Source organism: Panicum hallii, chromosome 5, assembly GCF_002211085.1.
Source record: "Panicum hallii strain FIL2 chromosome 5, PHallii_v3.1, whole genome shotgun sequence".
NCBI classification, from domain to species: domain Eukaryota; kingdom Viridiplantae; phylum Streptophyta; class Magnoliopsida; order Poales; family Poaceae; genus Panicum; species Panicum hallii.
The window spans coordinates 52,411,709-52,432,501 of NC_038046.1; the positions used below are offsets into that span (position 1 = coordinate 52,411,709).

Below are 20,793 nucleotides of genomic sequence, written 5' to 3' on the forward strand. Positions count from 1 at the left end.
TAGAAAATGTGTTCAAGTTGCATGGCCTTCCTCAAGTGCTAATTTCATATAGAGACAAGATTTTCACCAGCACCTTATGGCAAGAATTATTCAGACTGTCTGGTACTGATTTAAGGCTCAGTTCTGGTTACCACCCTTAAATAAATGGGCAAACTGAGAGAGTAAATCAATGCCTGGAAGCCTATTTGAGATGCTTTGTTTATGGATGTCCATTCAAGTGGAAAGACTGGTTATCTTTAGCTGAATTTTAGTACAACTCTTGTTACCATTCATCTCTCTCTAAAACTTCTTTTGAAGTGTTGTATGGTCATGAGCCGAGACAGTTGGGTATTGACAAAATTGAATCATGTGTTGTGGATGATCTCAAGGAATGGCTGTCTAACAGGAAGTTAATGACTCAGTTTATGCAGCAACAGCTAGTAAGAGCTCAGCAACGCTAAAAATATAAAGGTGACAAGAATAGAACTGAAAGAACTTTTGCTGTGGGAGATTCAGTTTTTCTGAAGGTTCAACTATACATACAGCAGTCTGTCATGCCAAGGGCCAATTACAAGTTATCCTTTGCTACTTTGGGCCTTTCACCATCCTGGAGAAGATTGGTGCAGTTGCATATCGTTTACAGCTACCTTCTTTGTCAGCTATTCATCCTGTCTTTTATGTTTCACTGCTGAAACGTGCCGTGGGCACTAACCACCAGGTCAGTCCTACGTTGCCCCCAAACTCCAATCAGTTCCAAATTCCTCAGGCTATACTGCAACATCGCACAATCAAACGTGGCGATGTGCTAGTTCCCCAAGTACTGATACATTGGTCGTCCTCCTCAATCCATGTCCACATGGGAGGATGAAATGGAGCTGCAACGGCAATTCCCAGCTGCACCGACTTGGGGTCAAGCCGGATCTCGCGGGGGGGGGGGGGGGGGGTGTTTGTTATGAACCAGAAGTCACCTGCTGTTCCAAGTTCGTCTGCTGCATCTGAAGCCGAGCAGGAAGAATCTGATGAAGCTACATCTCCACGGGCTCCGCGCGACAGGCGGCCCAACAGCAAGTACTTTGGCCCACAGTGGCGGCCCAACTGAGATCGCTGGTATCGGCTGGTTAATTGTGCCTCCTGACTCTCAGTGCGTTCGTTTTCAAGGATCTAAAGTTTAGAGGTATCATATTAAAAGAATCTTATCATTTAAAAGTATTAAATAAAATCTAATTACAAAACTAATTACAGAATCCCAGAGCTAATTCGCGTGACGAATCTAATAAGGTATATTAGTCCATAATTAGTGGATGATTACTGTAGCATCACTGTGGCAAATTATGGATTAATTAGTCTCATTAAATTTATCTCGCGAATTAGCATCTGTATAAAAAATTTTATAAACAGATTTTATTTAATACTTTTAAATAGTAAGATTGTCTTTGATGTGACGGGATCTAAACTACACTTTACAGGAAACGAACACACCCCGAGAGACCCAGTAAAATCCGGGTGAAACCAAGCACCTCATATCTCAATCGTGTCAGTTCTGTGCTCCCTCGCAGCATTTCGCAAGTGGGTGAGCGCTCGGTCAGGCGGGGACTTTTGACGGTTTGACCGCCGCCACTTGCGTCGGCTTCGGCCTTCGAGGTAAACCGCACTGGACTGACTGGACACTCTGCGAGCCAGTTCGGAGTCCCAGCAGGTCCGTCCGCGACGGCGAGGAGGGGAGAAAAGTCGCAGCAGGGGGTAGGGGAGGGAGGGAGGGAAAGGCAAAGCAGCGGCAAGCGCAGGCGCAAAAAGCAAATCAAAGCCACCACCACCGGCAGCCGCCGAGGCCGCGCCGCGGGAGGAGAGGAGAGGAGAGGGAAAAGGAAAGTGAAACCTATCCATTCCACCCCCGCACGCCGCCGTCCCCCCAAACCCTAACCCCCGCGCGCATGGGCCCCGCCTCGCCGGCGACGCGACGAGCGCACCGGCCCCCGCCGGTGAGGCGCCGGTAGCTCCAGCAGCAGCAGCGGGCCGTTGCCGCCGCCGCCGCCGCGGTGAGATGGCGCTGCTCGGGCGGGCGGGCTGCCGCGCCGGTCGAGGTGAGCTTCTCCCCTGATCTGGGCCCTTGATGCCGGGCTGTGCGGTGGACTCGAGCACTCGGGGGGCGTGCCGCGGTGGCGTAGAGCGATTCGAGGTTTCGGCGGTGGGGGAATGGGGATTCCACGGCAGGGTCTGGGCTTCGGGAGGACGCGTGGGGCGGCTGACTCGGTAGCCGCGATGGAATTTGTTCCAGGATCTTACTGCTGCTACGCTACCAGAATTGGGAGCTCGCCTGAGAAATCGGGTTTGCTTGGGGTCGTGGGAGCGCGGTTTCGGGGCCATGTACAGCTCGGTAACTAGGTGCAGCCTTCTTAGTAGGCTTTGCTTTGCAGGGTATCTGGAAGCTGAAGTCCGGTATCAGAATGTAGAGCATAGACAACCTGAAAACTTGAATCCGTGCCTTGGATGGAACATCTGCTGCTCTGTGGATTTCGGATTGAGATAGTTAGCTGTTGTTATCGAGCAATGTTTCCGTATTTAGATATATAAGTACATTGTTTTTGGTTTCTGTCCTTTTATTTGCCTAATCTATATATGAGTCTTGGGCTAAAAAATTGTTACCACACTTAAAAGAAATCCTGCTAACGGATTACTATTTGCTGAAAAGGGACGCTCCTCAGATTTTAGATAGAGTACTGCTCTATGCTTCAGAACTTGTCTTATTTATGTGAATGACACCTTTCACTTCTTCCCCTACCTTTGTTGGGGGTGTCCCGATATTTGTTCATTATCATTACGTTGTCCACTAGTCGTCCTGTTGACCTGGCAGCACCAAGGTGGAGTGATTGAGTCTGAGTTACCAGGGCAATTCTGCTGACCTGATATCTTGGTTATCGACTTGGGTTGCTAGTATTAGACAGATCAGGCTGGTCACTTTATTTGGGTACTTGGTCCCTTACGGCCATCAGGTCCAGATCAATAGGGACAGGGATTGAGACTCAATTTAGGTGACAGGCACAAACCTAGACAAACTCAAAACCCTAGCCCCTAGGTGCCAACCATTACTGCCACATTAGCCACTACACTGTTGCCACAAGCCTTGTTGCTGGCTTGTGCTTGTTTCTCCATCCCCTCGTTGTTGGCTCCTCCCTCTCTCACAGGCCTTTGTCGCCATGGGATGAAAACTCTAGTTGTTTGCCCTTACTATCAGATGCCGCTGGGATAGGTGTACTGTCTATTTGTACCGAGCTGCCAGTGGGGGCCTGGTATTAGAAAAATACATGGTAGGCTGGTTGCAACAGTATAAATTATGAGAGTGCTACTTTTACTAGTCTTCAACTTTGTCCATTAGGTGTATTGGCAACTTGGCTCGTATGTGTACAACATTCTTTTACGGTGCATGTGCTGCTCGTTTAGATTGCGAGTTTAATTAAGAAACGTTTGTTTGGAGAGTGTCCTAGAAATGTTAATATTATGCTGAAAAAAGCTCTTCTTTTCCTGGAAAATATATCCTATCTTTATAGGACTAATTACTGCCTGCAATATGTATTTAAAACTTTCTTAAGTATACTCAAACCACCATAATAATAATGATTATGCTTGCGTACATATTAATGGATATCAACATTTTCAGCATGTAATTAAACCACCATCTTGTGTCCTTAAGAAGATAAGGACTTAAAGGAGAGTTGTAATCTTTACCAGTACTCTTCCAGGAGCCAGCTGCCATGTATAATTTGGTAGATAACTAGATATTGAGCAGCTTGTGCATAACAGCATAACGATCCAATGTACACTGGAGCAGATAATAGGCAGTTTCATGTTCAAAATCTTTGTAGCCTGCGTGTTTGAGGAAAAGAAGGTAATCTTTGTGGTCTGATGCTTATATTTTTAATTCAAAGATACTGTTTAATTGGATGCATATTAAAAATAACGAATACTGGTAGTAGACAAATCTGGATGAGTTGAAATGATCCATTGGATAATGAATCATATAAATGGCATAGATATCCTGTTTAAATTACTAACGGCAAACCTCGACAATATTAGAATCTAGTTTGCTGTGCATTTATCATAAGATATGTTAATAGGTTAAAAGGAGTGAGAAGATCAGATACTAAAGTCTGGGTCAGTAAATAATGGTTGGTTCATTGGAATGGTGCTAGATGGAATACAAATCTATCTTTACATACACATGACATGGACATTTCTGTGTCTATCTACATTTGAGGCATGTGTAAAGGGCACATGTGACCTTTTTGTTGCCACCTTAGATGATTTCTTCTTTGTAACTTTTATATGTTGTTTCTGAGGTGCCAATGAGCCATGGTCATCCGGCATCTATTGTCTGCGCTAATATTATATACTCATCTGCACATTGTACATATGTCTTAAAAGAATATTCTGACAGGTTGTTGTACAACTTCTTTTCAGGAATTTCTGAAGATACTTTGAGAAATTTTTCGTTCAATTTCTTGGCTGCTGTGTTGATGCTGGAATTTCTCAGTGGGATCAATTTGATTATTCAAACATCAGCTCTGGAAGTAGTGGCTCCTGCTACGCCTCCATCTCAAGGTCGGAGACCATTTCACTACATGGCATTCCGGGATGAAGTCCTCATAAGTGTTTCAGTGCAACCAGCGGATGGCCAACAAAGACAAAAGAAGCTATATTCACCAACAGTTGCTCTGTCATCCACACATCCTCCTATTTCAGCGCCTAGCTATAGTTCCATGCCTGGTGCTTTAGATCTGGCCATTTATTCCTCAGATCTATCACTTCCTTTGGTGCACCGTGACAGACGCATAGCAATGGCTGCTCCTGCTCATGTTGATGCTGACGCTCCAGATGCAGCTTCAAACTCTAGTGCAGCTCCTTCTGGATTAGTGCAACCTCCAGTATCCCCTCACAATGGTAAGTCTACTTGCCAGAGCCTTGGAATATTGAAACTGTAAATGATTTCTCACACAGCTTCAAATTACATAATCTAATTGAAAGGTAGGCTATTTGTGTGACGGATATCATTGACTCCAATAGTATCTGCAGTACTGAGGTGTTCTGTAAATGCTGTTGACCATATTGTAATTCTCGTTTGTTTTCTAGGCTGTTGTGCACCAAACATGGTACAAAAACGAGGGACTCAAGACTGCCATTGTGTTTATCCAGTGAGAGTTGAGCTCTTCCTTCGTAATGTTTCCTTGACTTCAAATTGGAGCAATGAATTTCTTCAAGAACTTGCTTCTCAGCTCAACCTTCGTGTTAATCAATTTGAGATTGTAAATTTTTATGTTGTTGGAGCTTCTGGACTAAATATCACAATGGATATAGCACCCCACACTGGAATTAGCTTTGCAGCCAATCAAGTTAACACGATGAATTATTCACTTAGTCAGCATACAGTTCGGATTGATCCTGTGTTGGTCGGGGACTATAATCTTCTTAATTTAACATGGTTCAGGCCATTGGCCCCATCCCCAGGTAATAGCTTTTGATCTTAATATCTTATACTTTCTGTTTGTTAAAATGATGGCAGTTTTGTTACTGTCCGAAGAGAACGAATGCTGTTTTGTTTTTGTTCTTATTTTGTACTTAATGTGAGATAGGTATTAGAGGTGTAGATGTAGTGTGAAACATCAACAGGTTATGTAAATCTGGAGTTTTCATATACGAAATTAGTTCAAGAGTCTTAAAATGAAAAGAAAAGCCACCATTTGGTAATACGTACCATACTCATCCCTTATCCTACCTAACTTTTTCAATATGAAGAGTTAAAAATGGTACTTAAGGCAGAAGAGTAAGGAACAACTGCATTCATTATTCTCTTCTTTCCTTCTAAAATTTTATTATGTACTTTTGTTATTGTTTTGTCCTTTTCTTGTTTATAACTATGTATTGTGCCCCTTACCATTTATGTTGCATCTTAATAATTTATTCAATTTGTCTGTTTGTATGTCCTAAGTTGTACATGAAGTTCCTTTTGTTTCCCCTTCAAGCATGTCTGAAATTTACATTTTTATCACAATATGTTCTTTTCTTTGATGAACTTTGGATGCCTTGATGTTATGATACAAAAATGAAGCTCGTGAGCATGATAATTCTTAAGTATTATATAAATGACCTTTAAATGTGTATCACTCAATCTTGATTCTTTTTTGAATTTCTTTTCTTAATACTGCTATCTGTATGATTGGCAGCTCCAGCATTCACAATAGCACCTAAGGCCTCTCCATCTACAGCGCATAAGTTACCAAGATCGAGTGAGGATCCCAGCAACAATAGACATACAAGCCTGATTACTGTCATTATCATATGTGTTGGTGCTCTAATTGGCGTCTTGCTGATCGTTTTAACAATTTGCTTCTGCACATTTAGGAAAGGGAAAAAGAAAGTGCCTCGTGTTGAAACACGTATGTATCTTACTATCCACTGTGTTATTTTCTTGGAACCAATACATGATTGGTGTGTTCATTAATCTGATAGTGAATTAGTTATTGAAAAAAATGTTACGCAACAGTTGCAAAAGGTGCTGCAAGTCCTGACTAGATTGATAGCTAGCTATTGTATACTATGTAACTACTATTTAGCTAAAGCACTGCATATAACTGTCCAAACCATAAAGCATGAAGTAACCTATGACTGTACTTCGCACTAAGGTATCTGTGGGCTTTTGTAATGTGTGGCTTCACTTCGTTGATATGATCCAGTAAATTAATTTATTTGCAGTAATCACTCATATGCTTGTCATGTTAAGAGAAATGCATCTCGAATATACTCTGTAGCCTTTTGGAATATAATGCATTTCTGAAGCAGTGTCACGAGTTTTTTTAGATAAAGGGGTATTCAGGATCCCAACCTGTACAGTCTACACCCTAGCAATGACATTAAATGCAGATGGGCGTTGTGTCCGAGTTCATAGTCAACTTGAAATGAAGTTGTCTGGGTTATTTTCTGGTGTTTTTAGGAACACTGTTATGCACGTATAACCCCATAATTCTTTTATACAGCCATGCAAAAGACGCCAGATGCAGTTTCTGCAGTGGAGTCACTTCCTCGCCCCACCAGCACAAGGTTCCTTTCATATGAAGAACTGAAAGCAGCAACAAATAACTTTGAGCCTTCAAGTGTGCTTGGAGAAGGTGGTTTTGGCCGCGTCTTTAAGGGTGTACTTAGTGACGGTACAGCTGTCGCTATAAAGAAGCTTACCAGCGGAGGGCACCAAGGAGATAAGGAGTTTTTAGTTGAAGTTGAAATGCTGAGCAGATTGCACCACCGAAATCTTGTGAAACTCATTGGTTACTATAGCAACCGTGAGTCATCACAGAACCTTCTCTGTTACGAGCTTGTTCCCAATGGAAGCCTAGAGGCTTGGCTTCACGGTACGATCAATTGCAACCTTTTCCTGAACTGCATAGAGCCCCATTTTAGTCCCACCACCTGAATCTATTATTTCAAAATAAATTTATATTGTAATTCCCAGACATAAGAAACATAATTCTGACCATGAACTGCATTTTATCAGGCGCACTAGGTGCTAACTGCCCCTTGGATTGGGACACCAGGATGAGGATAGCTCTTGATGCTGCCAGGGGATTAGCATACCTCCATGAGGATTCGCAGCCCTGTGTAATCCACAGGGATTTCAAAGCTTCTAATATATTGCTTGAGAATGATTTTCATGCTAAAGTGTCCGATTTTGGTTTGGCAAAACAGGCGCCTGAAGGTCGGGCTAATTATCTTTCAACTCGTGTCATGGGAACTTTCGGGTAATCTGAATGGCCTTTTACCTTGAGCTACGGTCCAGCTATTTCTGTTCTAAATTTGCCTTCTGGCATGTTTTCAGGTATGTTGCACCCGAGTATGCCATGACAGGGCACTTGCTTGTAAAAAGTGATGTATATAGCTATGGAGTCGTTCTTCTTGAACTACTAACTGGGAGGAGGCCTGTTGATATGTCACAGCCGTCTGGGCAGGAAAACCTAGTGACATGGGTAATACTTTGTTCTATTATATACTATATGTCACAGTTCTTCTTGCATGGTTTGCCGTTGAATCAGAATCTTTTGTACCCTGTGACTATTAGCAGACAGCCAATCGAGTGTGTATAGGTAGTTTTTTCATAGATAATAATGTGTAGGCAGCTGACATGAGGAACCTATGTGGCAATTTGTTCATATTGGTGATTATTTATTTATTTTTCACTTATTTGAAGGTATTATTTCTCTTGATTGACTGCAGGCACGGCCGATTCTTCGAGATCAAGATAGATTAGACGAACTAGCTGACACCAGGCTTGGCGGCCAGTACCCGAAAGATGATTTTGTGCGGGTGTGCACAATCGCAGCAGCTTGTGTTTCACCAGAGGCAAACCAAAGGCCAACAATGGGCGAGGTAGTGCAGTCACTCAAGATGGTGCAACGATCTGTGGAGTTCCAGGAATCTATGCCGACACCGGCTGCCCGCCCCAACATCCGGCAGTCTTCGACGACCTACGAATCTGATGGTACCTCATCCATGTTCTCTTCCGGCCCCTTCTCAGGCTTCAGCCCCTTTGACACCGAAACCATTCCAAGAACCACTGTTTTCTCAGAAGATCTCCATGAAGGCCGATGACTGACTGATGGGGGCAGCTGCCTTGCCGAGCTGTTTCTCTAGAGCCTGTAGCGATGTAGTCACCCATTGCAAGGTTGGTGGTGCAATTGGCCTGACCAGTCATTTGGGAAGAGGTACATGTAAATTCCATTTTTATTCACCGTCTCAAAAGACTGGATTGTTACAAGGACGTTCGATGGCTTGAAATGATTTTGTTCAGAATTTTTGTTTCTTCACTCTCCATAGCTCCAGAATTATCATGTGCAGGATCCTGCATCCTCTGGACCTGACTATGGAGAACCATGCAGCCAAGCACATCCATGTGTGGGTGGACATGTTTGTAGGATTTCTCAGCCGCATGCCCCTACGCCTTGGGTTGCCTTCGTTCCCGGAGTTACCTCCCAGGCCCGCCGTACGCGTGCCTTCAACCCCTTCTCCCGCGGCGGGTGTCGAACACTCTCACTCTCGTCCCCCATCCCGTTCTCTCTCTCTTCCCCTCTCACCAATCGCTTTGTCCTAGTCACCCATCTCCTCTACCGTCCCCATTGGCCGCCGGACTGCCAAGCTCCCACCCCGCCCTCTGCATCGCCGTCCTCTCTCGGCGCATGGCTGGCACAGCTCGGCGCCCATTGCTGGTGCTGCTTCTCGTCGCCGCCGTCGCGGAGTCCAAGCTGTACGCCCCGGCGGACCGGGTCCTGCTCAACTGCGGGTCGACGACGGACGCCCTGGACTCGGACGGCCGGAGGTGGGTGGCGGACACGAACGACGCCATGTGGCTGACCGACTCCGGCAAGTCGTCCCTGATGATGGCGGCCGACATGATGGACAACGGGCTGCCGTCCACCGTCCCCTACATGACGTCGCGGGTGTTCCCGACGGAGTCCGCGTACAACATCACCGTGAACCCGCGGGACCGCCACTGGGTGCGCCTCCACTTCTACCCGTCCTCCTACAACGGGCTCCCTCCGGAGGTCTTCCACTTCGACGTGGTCACGTCCACGGGCATCACGCTGCTCCACAACTTCAGCGTGTACAACTACGCCAAGGCGCTGAGCCAGGCGTTCGTGATCCGGGAGTTCTCGCTGCCGCCGACGCCGGCGGGGTTCCTGACCATCACCTTCACGCCGACGCCGGGCAACGAGACCTACGCCTTCGTGAACGGCATCGAGGTGATCTCCATGCCCGACATCTTCGCGGACCCGGCCACCATGGTCGGGTTCGCGGACCAGACCGTGGACATCGCCGGCGCGGCGCTCCAGACCATGTACCGCTTCAACGTCGGCGGCCTGTACATCCCGCCGTCCAACGACTCCGGCCTCTCCCGGCACTGGTACGACGACACGCCGTACGTGCTGGGCCCGACGCAGGGCGTCATCTACAAGGCCGGCCCGCACTTCCAGCTCAAGTACCCCAGCGACCTCGCCGAGTACGCTGCGCCGCCGGATGTGTACCTGGGCAGCCGCTCCATGGGCTCCGACCCGCGCCTCAACCAGAACTACAACCTCACCTGGATCATGCCGGTGGACGGCAACTTCACCTACGTCGCGCGCCTCCACTTCTGCGAACTGCTGCTCAACCGCCCCAACCAGCGCGCCTTCGACATCTACGTCAACAACAAGACGGCGCAGGCCGACGCCGACATCATCGGGATGACGTCGGAGAAGGGCGTGCCCATGTACAAGGACTTCGCGGTGTACGTGGCCGACGAGCCCGGGGACGAGGCCATGTGGGTGGCGTTGCACCCGTCCGTGGCGCTCCGCCCGCAGTTCTACGACGCCATCCTCAACGGCCTCGAGGTCTTCAAGATCAACGACACCGCCGGCAACCTGGCCGCGCCGGATCCCGACCCCTCCAGGCTGCTCGCCAAGGCGGAGCTGGGCGCGGGCGACCACCTGACGCCCAAGATCCACAGGCACCGCTACATCGCCACGGTGATGGGCAGCATGGCGGGCGGCGCGGCGGCGCTCGGGATCATCGCCGCCATCTGCGTGGTGCGGCACCAAGAAAAGAGCAAGAAGGAGCTGCAGACCGCCGGCGGGTCGCACACCTCCGGGTGGCTGCCGCTGTACCACTCCCACACCAGCGGCAAGTCGTCGGGCCACCTCGCGGCGAACCTGGCGGGGATGTGCCGGCACTTCTCGTTCGCCGAGATCAAGGTGGCCACCAAGAACTTCAGCGAGTCGCTGGTGATCGGCGTGGGCGGGTTCGGCAAGGTGTACTGGGGCGTCGTGGACAGCGACACCAAGGTGGCCATCAAGCGGTCGAACCCGTCGTCGGAGCAGGGCGTGCAGGAGTTCCAGACGGAGGTGGAGATGCTGTCCAAGCTGCGGCACCGGCACCTCGTCTCCCTCATCGGCTTCAGCGAGGACGCCGGCGAGATGATCCTCGTCTACGACTACATGGAGCACGGCACGCTGCGGGAGCACCTCTACATGGGCGGCAAGCCGCCGCTGTCTTGGCGGCTCCGCCTCGACATCTGTATCGGCGCCGCACGGGGCCTGCACTACCTCCACACCGGCGCCAAGTACACCATCATCCACCGCGACGTCAAGACCACCAACATCCTCCTCGACGAGGACTGGGTCGCCAAGGTCTCCGACTTCGGCCTCTCCAAGTCCGGGCCGACCACGGTGAACCAGACGCACGTGAGCACCATGGTGAAGGGCAGCTTCGGGTACCTCGACCCGGAGTACTTCCGGCGGCAGCAGCTCACCGACAAGTCCGACGTGTACTCCTTCGGCGTCGTGCTCTTCGAGGTGCTCCTCGCGCGGCCGGCCCTCGACCCGGCGCTGCCGCGGGAGAAGGTCAGCCTCGCCGACTACGCGCTCCTGTGCCAGCGGAACAGCACGCTGCTGGACGTCATCGACCCGGCGATCAAGGACCAGATCGCGCCGGAGTGCCTCAAGAAGTTCGCCGACACGGCCGAGAAGTGCCTCGGCGAGCAGGGCATCGAGCGCCCGTCCATGGGGGACGTGCTGTGGAACCTCGAGTTCGCGATGCAGCTGCAGGATGCCTTCGAGGGACAACGAGCCAGCACCACCTGCGGGCGCCGGCCCATGGGCGAGGGCAGCGGCGTGGCGCGCTCGTCGGCGCTCGACTACGGCAACGGGACCACGGCCAGCGTCACGGCGGTGGAGGCGCTGTCCGCGTCCCGGCCGCGCGTCGTCATCGTCGAGGAGACCGACGACGAGGAGGTGGCCAACAGCGCGGCGTTCTCGCAGCTCGTGCGCCCCACCGGCCGGTGACACGCGGCCGGCGAGCTGCTAGTGCTACATAGACAGAGATGCCCTCTGGGAATGGATTTCGATCCAGTTAGTGCCGGGATGATGCCGATATGCCATGCATGCGCGTTCGTATAGTGCTTGGTTAGCAATAGCAACAGCGCATCTGCTCCGCGTTGGTGATGCTAAATTAGTAAATTTATTTTGGTTTTTAGTGGATTCATGTATGTAGCCAAGGACATGGAAATTTTGAGGTTAGAGAGTTAGCATGTCATTAACAGTCTGCCGGTGTTTTTAGATGAACAGGATGGTCATCCGCTGAGCGCCGCCGTCGTCATGGAGAGAGAATGGTCGGTGCACACGATCATCGCCAATTACGACGCTCCACCGATTTGCCATGCTGGCATCCATTTTTCTGTTTTTCCACACCTCCCCGGAACACCCATACAGGTACATACCGAAATTGACAAGGCAAAATTAATGCAACATATGTATGCAAGGAAGAAGAAATAATTAATCGGACCGCTTGATTAGACTTGGATCTAAGGGTTACCACACCCTTGGGAGATTGGATGAAATGACCTAGGGTTTTAGTCGTACGACAATTTTGATTACCATAATAGTAACATCGTATGTAGGATCCAAGTAGATGTTTGAGATCTCGCGACTAAAAGCAAGACTGTCAGAATTGCAGCTCGATGTGGTTGTGATATGGGTTAGAGCATCTCCGACAGTCTCCTTTTCCCTAATAATCTATTAATATTGGAAAAAAGTATGCTCCAATAGCTTCCCAATATCTCTCCTTTTCCCTAATAATTATTGGGTTGTCCCAATATTTCACCACAACTCACCTCAAATAAGGGTAGAAATTTGACTCTCCCAATATGCTAATTGTGTTAGGATGAGATTATTGGAAAACTGTAAAAGCATCTCCTCCATAAAAGTGGTATTGGGATATAAAAGCATCTCCTCCATGAAAGTGGTATTGGGATTATCCCAATAACATATTATTAGGAAATATTTATTAGGGGACGGCTGGAGATGCTCTTAGTTTTTAAGGATTTAATCAATGTGCACCGGTGCGGTAGAGTAGAAGGTGGGATCAAGGTCTGGATGGCTGTCTTAATATCATGTAAATGTTAAGATGGCTGTCTTAATATCGTGTAAATGTTAAGGTTCTTTTTAATTTATAAGCTTATATGCATGCCGAAAGATTACGGATGGAGAGTAAAAGTGTACATTACCCTTCTTTAGTTACCGTAGAGAATAATTATATCTTTCCTATTTAGGTTGCATGCAAATTTGCATGCCATAATTAATTTGCATGCAAGGAGGGATATTTTCGACCTCGCACAAAAAAAATTACTTGGGAACTTAAAAGTAGCTATATTATTGGGACTTGGGAACACTAGTGCACTAAAATTGAAGGTCAGGAAAACAAATTGGCATTGGCCTGATAAGAAATTAGATGCAATGCTTTGGTATAAGTTTGTTGGATTAGTAACCTGAGCCTTTGTTGGATTAGCACCGAGAAGAGGCAGAAATGGTAATTGTTAGACTCAGACCTAGCGTACCAATTGGATTATTTTATTAGGGCAATCAAGATCGAGCAAAATGGATAGTTCCAACAATGCAAGGTTTACATTTGCACTGATGGCCAAGGTCCAAGCATATCAAATCTGAATCGTTTACTCACCAGTCTATGCGAACACAATGATAAAAAGATAAAACTATACTGAATAAAATCACTATGTAGATGGGAACGCTATCTGTCCACCTGCCTTGAGCAACATAGCATAATAGAACCAAATCGTGAAGGGGAGCAGAGATGGAAGTGGCACAAAAGATTTCAGACAAAATCAAAATCACAGTATGGACGAAAGCACAGACAGGATCAGAGGAGATCAATACGGAGCACAACTCTACATGCAAACACCAAAATTAGCAAATGATGCACCAAAATCAGGTATACATGCATATTTGAATGTATCTGCTACTAACTCCCAATGCTTTAGAGGAACCGAAGCACAGGTGGTAAATCACACAACAATATTAAAGAAAAATTCAAATAATTAATCCACAAGCTACTAGATCGGTTAACCCTGAACATAGTCAGTTGTCTCCAATAAGCCACAAGATTTCATCTCGCAATTCAATTCCAGAGCACCGAGCCCACAAATCAAGCAAAACGAATGGGCTGTTTGGAGTGCCGCCTAACCCACCACACCCTGCCTAACTTGTGGCGCTCAAAACGGCCGCCACACCTGCGGCGGAAAAAGTGTGGCGCGCCGTGGCGGGTTAGGCGGCACTCCAAAACAGCCCCGAAGTTTCCTGGAGAGGATAAGTTCAGTACAAACAAAGCAGCCTACTGCCTTCGCAGCAGTGAACTACTAAAGGATTCGACCTCTCAAGCAAATCCAACAAAATAAAAAATGGAGTACCCATTGATAACTGAAGAGATGATGGGTGTCGGACACCATGGGAGCAACAAAGGAAACAGATTGCCCTGACAACATCCTTACTAAAACTGAGCAGTAACTGATGACCAACGAATCACGAATGGAACCATGCCCTACCACTACCTGATGCCCCAAAATAGTTGAGCCCCTAAATCAGCAATTACCACTATCTGACCCAGGCATCGAGGCCTGAACAAACAGATCAACAAACATCAATTCCAGAACAAAACTAAAGCAACCCTCTCCCTCCAAATCAAAATATTGAACAACAGACTGTGCTGCACAAATCGAAGACTTGCAGATAGATCAACGGATGCCGCACCCCCATCCCCCGCCCACAGATGAACCAAATCCAAATCCGCCACGGGAATGGAACCTAAACGCCCAAAAGAATTCCAGAAAAATCACATCTAGTTTGTCAAGACCTATGTGCCGCCGCCGACAAGGAGGTACAACGAGGAGGTCACCGATTCACCGCCAGTTGTCGCTGATTCGACGACGAGATCACCGCACATCGCCGAAATCGCCATCGCCTCTTCAGCTCCCCCAGGCTGTGCGATGAAAACGACGGCCTGACGCCTGAGGGAACCCGGTCGAAACCCTTGTTCATCACTCACACACTCAGGTCACACACTTCTCACACGGCCCGCCCGATAAGGCGTAAACGGGCACAACGAACAACTAAAAGCGGGCCCGCCTAGATTTACACAACGGTCTATCTCAACCACCCGTCACCGATCCGACGCTCCTGCAAGTATAACGCATGCATGTGATTCAAAAAACGAAAATTGCACAACATAACAGGAAAAAAACGTAGCAGCCCACCACATGTTAAAGTCCTCCCTACCCAACGGCCCACACATGGCCCATTGGCGGCCAGCCAGGTCTTAGCCATGGCCTGACCGAGTCAAGCGGCTCCTCCCCGACCCGCACTCGCCCTCCGCCCCTCCCGATTCCCCTGCCCCAGCCCCGCGCGGCCGTATCCGAACCCCGAACCCTAGGCAGCGGCGCGGCTACGCCACTGGCGGCCGGGGCGAGGCGGCCACCTGCGAGCGAGCGGACCGCAGCTCCGCACCCCCGCAGGCCGCAGACCCTCCGCGGCGAACGGCGGGTCGGCGGCCAGCCAGGCAGCGGCGCTGCGGCGGAGCGGCCGAGCGCTCCGCGGCCCGCGCGCCGTGCAGGGCTTCGCAGCGGCGGGCGCGGCTCCGCAAGCGCAACGGCAGGGGCTGGGGCGCGGGTCCGGCGACGGTCGGCGGGCACAGCGCGGCCTGACTCCTGAGCGCGGCAACCGGCAAGACGCCAAGACATCAAGCAAAGCAACGGAACCAGTGAATCACCAAGGTGAGGTCTGAGAAATTTGTCCATGTTTTGTGAAAATGTGCCATTGCAATTTGCAAGTCCTTGTAATTTGTGAAGAATTCAAAGCGATTATCAATATGTCGAACAGTTTCAAGTTATGAACAATTTTATGTTGTCGGCACTCAATTATTTGCTATGAATCTGCACTTTAGGCTGTCAATTTTCTTTGCACCCTTTCAAAATTTTGAATATACCTGCCCCTGACACATAATTCATTCACAAGTGGAAACCATTCTTATATGTGGTATGGTGGTAGATGTAAGCCTGTGAGTGGACATTTACTGGTTTACTTTGGGTGACTTCCTGAGAAATCAATCCTGATCGAGTGTCGGGATTCGGGAGTATGTGCAATTCCTCTAAAGTAATCTGGAGGGCAAAAGAAATCAATGAGTCCGAATCTGTTCTCAGGCTTAGGTTTTATTGAGACATATCTTATAATAGCATGCTATTCTAAGGATGCAACCTATATCCTCGAGGACTTGAGATCATATTAGAACTACCATAATTTGTTTTCAGCCGCTCGTCTATCTGCTACAACAATGGTGCCTTAATGCATTTGTAGTCCTTTGGTTTCCAAAGCTTCAATGTAGCATGGAAATGTTTTCATTTCCCTTGGCTAAATAATTTATTTATCTTTCCCCTCCTCTGCTTGCAATTACTGTAGGTTGAGCAAATATCTTTTTTTGGCCAATGGCAAGGGAACCTAGTCCTGAAATAGATGATGAACTTTTCAATGAAGTTTATGGGAAAGCATATAGTGGTCCAGTTGCATCAGCTACAAATAGTGTAATGCCTAAAGTAAATGATGAGAAGAGGCCCTTGACTTGTGATACGTCAGATGATGAAGATGAGGCCCCAGATCCTAATGCTGTTCCTACGGACTTCACTAGCAGAGAGGCTAAGGTCTGGGAGGCTAAAGCTAAGGCCACAGAAAGGAACTGGAAGAAGAGGAAGGAGGAAGAAATGATTTGTAAAATATGTGGAGACTCGGGCCATTTTACTCAGGTGCTCTTCTTTCTATTGAAATTACAACTTGCATGGAAGCAGATCGAAATATAGGCTTGTGATGAATATACATGAATTACTTGTGGTTGTCATATATTCGTAGTGTTACGAGATTTATTAGTAATGGTGTACTGATACTATGGTATTTAAACAGCAGGTTTCTTTTTCAATCAGCATCATATGATGCTTCTACTACAAAGAAGTGCTGGGATTATTTGGTGGCATTGTTTTCTATTCATTATCTGCGATTCACAGTGCATAGTATAAAACTGCTTCAAAATTTTATTAGCAATATATGGCAATGCAAGTCATAAGAATTGATGCACAAGATCGCACTTCACCTTTTGACATCTTTATCCTGTGTGTTTTGTCCTACATGGTTAGTGCAAGATTAGAAAGTAAGCCATGTTGCTTTGCCAGTAGAATCCTGCAGTTTTAGTTTTTGTTATCTGCTTTGTGTTTACCCTTTTTCTTTGATGTATCCTGGACTCCTTTTGTTTTGGTGTATACTGTAATTAATGACATCATTTTCATGTTATCTTCCCCTGTTAAGTGCTACCATAAAAATGTCAAAGACTTCTCTTCATTTAACTTCCCCCCCTTTCTGAACAGGGCTGTCCATCCACACTTGGGGCAAATAGGAGAAATGCTGACTTTTTTGAAAGAGTTCCAGCTAGAGATAAGCAAGTCAGGAATCTTTTCACTGAGAGGATGATAAGCCAGATTGAGAAGGATGTGGGGTGTAAAATCAGAATGGATGAGAAGTTCCTGTTTGTCAGTGGGAAAGATAGGTTAATATTAGCCAAAGGTGTAGATGCTGTGCATAAAATTATTCAAGAGAGTAAAGGTAAATATAGTCCAAGCAGTCCAAAACGGGATCGCTCTAGGTCACCTGTACGGAACACCACTGAGTTTCGTCCCAGGCACTCTGATTCTCACCGGCCCCATAGCCCAAGAAATCCTGATCCTCAACGGTCCCATAGCCCAAGAAATGCATCCCGCTCTCAAAGTAAAGGATACTATAATGAAAGGCATCTAGATGGCCGATTACATGACAGTATGCCCAAGTTTTCAAAAGGATCTCCACAAGGTAGGGGGCTCAGGCGTCTCATCATCTATTGTATCAGCATTAGGAGCAAGAAAAAACAACAATTTGAGCTAAAGAAAATACCTTCGGTCCCTTTCTGTTGGTTGTTGTCGTGCTAGTGTATAACTTGTTTGGTCCTTTTGCAGCTCAAGGTAAGTTCAAGCCTTTTATGATCAAATATGAAGTGTTTCTACTTGATTATTGATCGGCCAAGACTATCTCGAATATATGCCCGAATATGAAGTGTTTCTGCCTGTTAATTGATCAGATAGACTATCCTGAATGCAATGTGTACTATATGTTGAAAGATTTTTCAGACATCTGAGTTGGATGGCCTGCAATTTGTGTATTGCATCTGGCATTTCCTTTCCGTATACAATTAAGTCTACTTAGGTGTCAAACTATTTTAGCCATCTGGAACTAAAATGCAACATGTTGCATCTTCTTCCTTTTGCTGAAGCTTATGCCAACTTCGGAGCAAAAGGTCGTCCAGGCCAATCAAAATCTCCACGCCATTCTTCTTATCTTGATGTTTCCCCTAGAACACATGGCGAGAATAACCAATTTGCTGCATCACACGTGGCCAATAACTGGGGCATTGAGAGGCATGGAGCAGATGTCCGATCAAGCCTTAAGTTTGACATGCCACCCCACCAACAGACCTTGGAAGATCTTGAAATGGAGTTTAAGAGGGAAGCTACAGAATTAGCTAGAGCCCATGATCAAGAGGAGGATGAAGAGAACTACAAGCATCGAGAGGTAAAGTGTATTTTGTTACCATGAATGTCACTTTGTTCCTCTATCTATATTTCACCACATAATGGTTACTGGTGATATCTAATTTTGACCCCCTGTTATCGTTTGATGTGATATGTCCATGGTTAGAAAGAGTTGACAAAGTCCTTTACCTATTTTTCCCTACGAAAGTTTCTGTAGTATCATATTATCTGTATGACCATTACTTTAATGTATGAAGAAAGAAGTTATATCATAACACTAATCTTACCCCAACATTAAAACTGGAAGTTCAGGGTGTTCTCTGTTATGCTCACATTTTCGGTCGAATATTTGGAATCCCTGTTTTCTCATATAAAGCATATAATAGAATACCAAATAGCTGCTGAATTTTGCATTCTTGAATTACTTGTCCATATCTACTTTGAATAGGGTGTAGCTGGAAGTAGAAGCTTTTCTCTCAGTTCATCTTAGTTTTTCATTTTTGCTTCTAAATACCAGAATTGGATGACTAAATCTAGCCTAGCTCTAGCCTACCTTGTTTCATGTATGGACTGAATGAACATGATACATAATGCACTATTTTCCTTACTCGATGGCAGGGTGCAGTGAGCATTGGTAAATTGTTTATTTTATCTTTGTAACAATTTCATCTACTTATGCTCCAGGCCCTGCCAACTTATTATGTTTGATCCTTTAGTTACAATATTATTCTGGTTATAGACGAAAAAGAACTTGTTTTACTTTTATGGTAACAGCTGGGGCACAACAAATAATTACTCCCTCCATCCCAGAAAACAAGTCATTATCCTCAATTTGGCATGTGCGCATGGTGCGTGTAGGCATGCAATTGTCAATTAGCGCTAAATGTGGCTAATAAACGGGGGCATTCAAGGTCATTTTACCTTCTTGTTAATTTGTCCTAAAATTTCTTGGGTGACTTGTTCTTTGGGTGGAGGGAGTATGATCATTAGCTTCAAGTTTGCACATTTCGTTGCATTTTCTTAATTTAAATCCTGTAACACATTCCACTTTGCGACAAAAATATCCATGAATGGATAAGTACCAAGCGTGGCATAGTAATTTGACATATTTGTGTCTGCGTTATTATGCCATAATATCGATCTTCTTTCCAATGCAGTCGCTGAGAGTGATGCGAGAAAATTACATGGGCAGAATGACTACCATGAGGAATGTGCATGCAAGGAAGTGGGAAGAATTTCTTGAGCAAACCTTTAAAAGGCAACAGCAAGCACAGACTTCTTACACCCAGATAGGTTATCCAGGTTTCGAGCAGAGAACTACACATATTTCAGCTGCACTTCAATCAATGGATTCAAAGAGCACATATCCGTATGCTTCTGATAACTATTCAGCCCCGAAGGCTCATGCTGCATATGGCGAGTTTCAGCATGACAGACATGGTGATGTTGGGAGGACCTATGGGCGATATTAGATCTTGACTAGTGGTGAGTTAACACACATTTTAGATTTTGACGTTAAGCTGTGCAGTTTGAATGTATTAAGAGGTAGCATTTTTGTGGTTTGCCGAACTGACACAACGGTAAGTTAGTGTTCTGTTAGTTATGGTTGCGACTGACAATAGATGCAGACTTGGTAGCCTCCATCTTACTACGAAAGTGTTCCCATCCATTTTTGAGTCCTAAAAGCGGTTCCTGAATTTTCAGGGCGATTGTGTGAGGAATCAGTGTCAATGGTGTGCAACTTTAGACCCTCTTAGCACCTATTTGCTGTCATGTAGTTTAAGGTAAGAATTCATTTTTGGGCAGAACTGTCCTCCAGTTGCTTTCTATTGCAGCTAGTAGCATCAAACCGGGCTGTGGAAACTGTCCGTGGAATCAACAGATTATTGTAAAAAGCTGCTTTTCAATTATCTTTTCTGAAATACTGGTAAAAACATAAACGTGGTATCGGTTATTCTTGCTTTTCATCTGCTCCTCAGAAATTTCCCATATTGGTTTGCATTTGTGCGAGTCTATTATCTTGCTCTCGTGATCGTGAATTGTGCGTCACTATGCCAGATCTGTTGGCATGGCAGTTTACGGTTTATCACATCTTTATCGATTGTTAGAAAGGTTTCTGACATCTGGTTTGGTAATCAATGTGAAAATTATCCAGTGGGGAACATGTTAGTAGCGACGTTGATCTTTGTGTTACTCCCAACTTGTGCAGAGCGATTTTCTGAAATTTGGTCAAAATCCGATAACATTCATTAGGGATATCAGTGTATCATACTAGATCATGTTGACAGTTGACTGTTTGGACCAGTTCCTTTGGATTGCGAGGAAAGGTTCCTCACGTGTCATGCACTTGCATT

At 46.4% G+C, this 20,793-nt stretch overlaps 2 protein-coding genes across 5 annotated transcripts; both read left to right on the forward strand.

Moving 5' to 3' along the window:
• Positions 1-1,578: 1,578 nt before the first annotated feature.
• LOC112893193 (receptor-like protein kinase ANXUR2) lies at positions 1,579-11,924 on the forward strand. The gene is made up of 9 exons (XM_025960392.1): positions 1,579-2,060; positions 4,435-4,914; positions 5,104-5,478; positions 6,195-6,407; positions 7,005-7,376; positions 7,520-7,763; positions 7,841-7,988; positions 8,236-8,603; positions 9,236-11,924. Exons 1-9 carry the CDS (start codon positions 2,021-2,023, stop codon positions 11,832-11,834), a joined length of 4,839 nt encoding a protein of 1,612 aa, XP_025816177.1. The 5' UTR covers positions 1,579-2,020; the 3' UTR covers positions 11,835-11,924.
• A 3,244-nt stretch (positions 11,925-15,168) lies between these two features.
• LOC112893185 lies at positions 15,169-20,406 on the forward strand. Of its 4 annotated transcripts, XM_025960381.1 has the most exons (7): positions 15,170-15,610; positions 16,293-16,633; positions 17,246-17,723; positions 17,867-17,872; positions 18,181-18,479; positions 19,597-19,924; positions 20,144-20,406. In XM_025960381.1, the coding sequence occupies exons 2-6, from the start codon at positions 16,319-16,321 to the stop codon at positions 19,909-19,911; spliced, it is 1,413 nt and encodes a 470-aa protein (XP_025816166.1). In that variant the 5' UTR covers positions 15,170-15,610; positions 16,293-16,318; the 3' UTR covers positions 19,912-19,924; positions 20,144-20,406. The 4 variants fall into 4 exon arrangements, with proteins under 4 accessions (XP_025816168.1, XP_025816170.1, XP_025816166.1 ...); XM_025960383.1 differs by lacking the exon at positions 20,144-20,406 and having other exon boundaries at positions 15,169-15,610; positions 16,467-16,633; positions 19,597-19,920; XM_025960385.1 differs by lacking the exon at positions 20,144-20,406 and having other exon boundaries at positions 15,169-15,610; positions 16,522-16,633; positions 19,597-19,920.
• Positions 20,407-20,793: the final 387 nt, after the last annotated feature.

Bases quoted from the DNA above. Each gene is read 5' to 3' on its own strand.
- LOC112893193 (XM_025960392.1), top strand. From the start codon at position 2,021: ATGGCGCTGCTCGGGCGGGCGGGCTGCCGCGCCGGTCGAG. The intron at 4,915-5,103 runs GTAAGTCTACTT...TTTGTTTTCTAG, and splicing joins TCCAGTATCCCCTCACAATG to GCTGTTGTGCACCAAACATG. The intron at 5,479-6,194 runs GTAATAGCTTTT...TATGATTGGCAG, and splicing joins GCCATTGGCCCCATCCCCAG to CTCCAGCATTCACAATAGCA.
- LOC112893185 (XM_025960381.1), top strand. From the start codon at position 16,319: ATGGCAAGGGAACCTAGTCCTGAAATAGATGATGAACTTTTCAATGAA. The intron at 16,634-17,245 runs GTGCTCTTCTTT...CTTTCTGAACAG, and splicing joins ACTCGGGCCATTTTACTCAG to GGCTGTCCATCCACACTTGG. The intron at 18,480-19,596 runs GTAAAGTGTATT...TTTCCAATGCAG, and splicing joins AGAACTACAAGCATCGAGAG to TCGCTGAGAGTGATGCGAGA.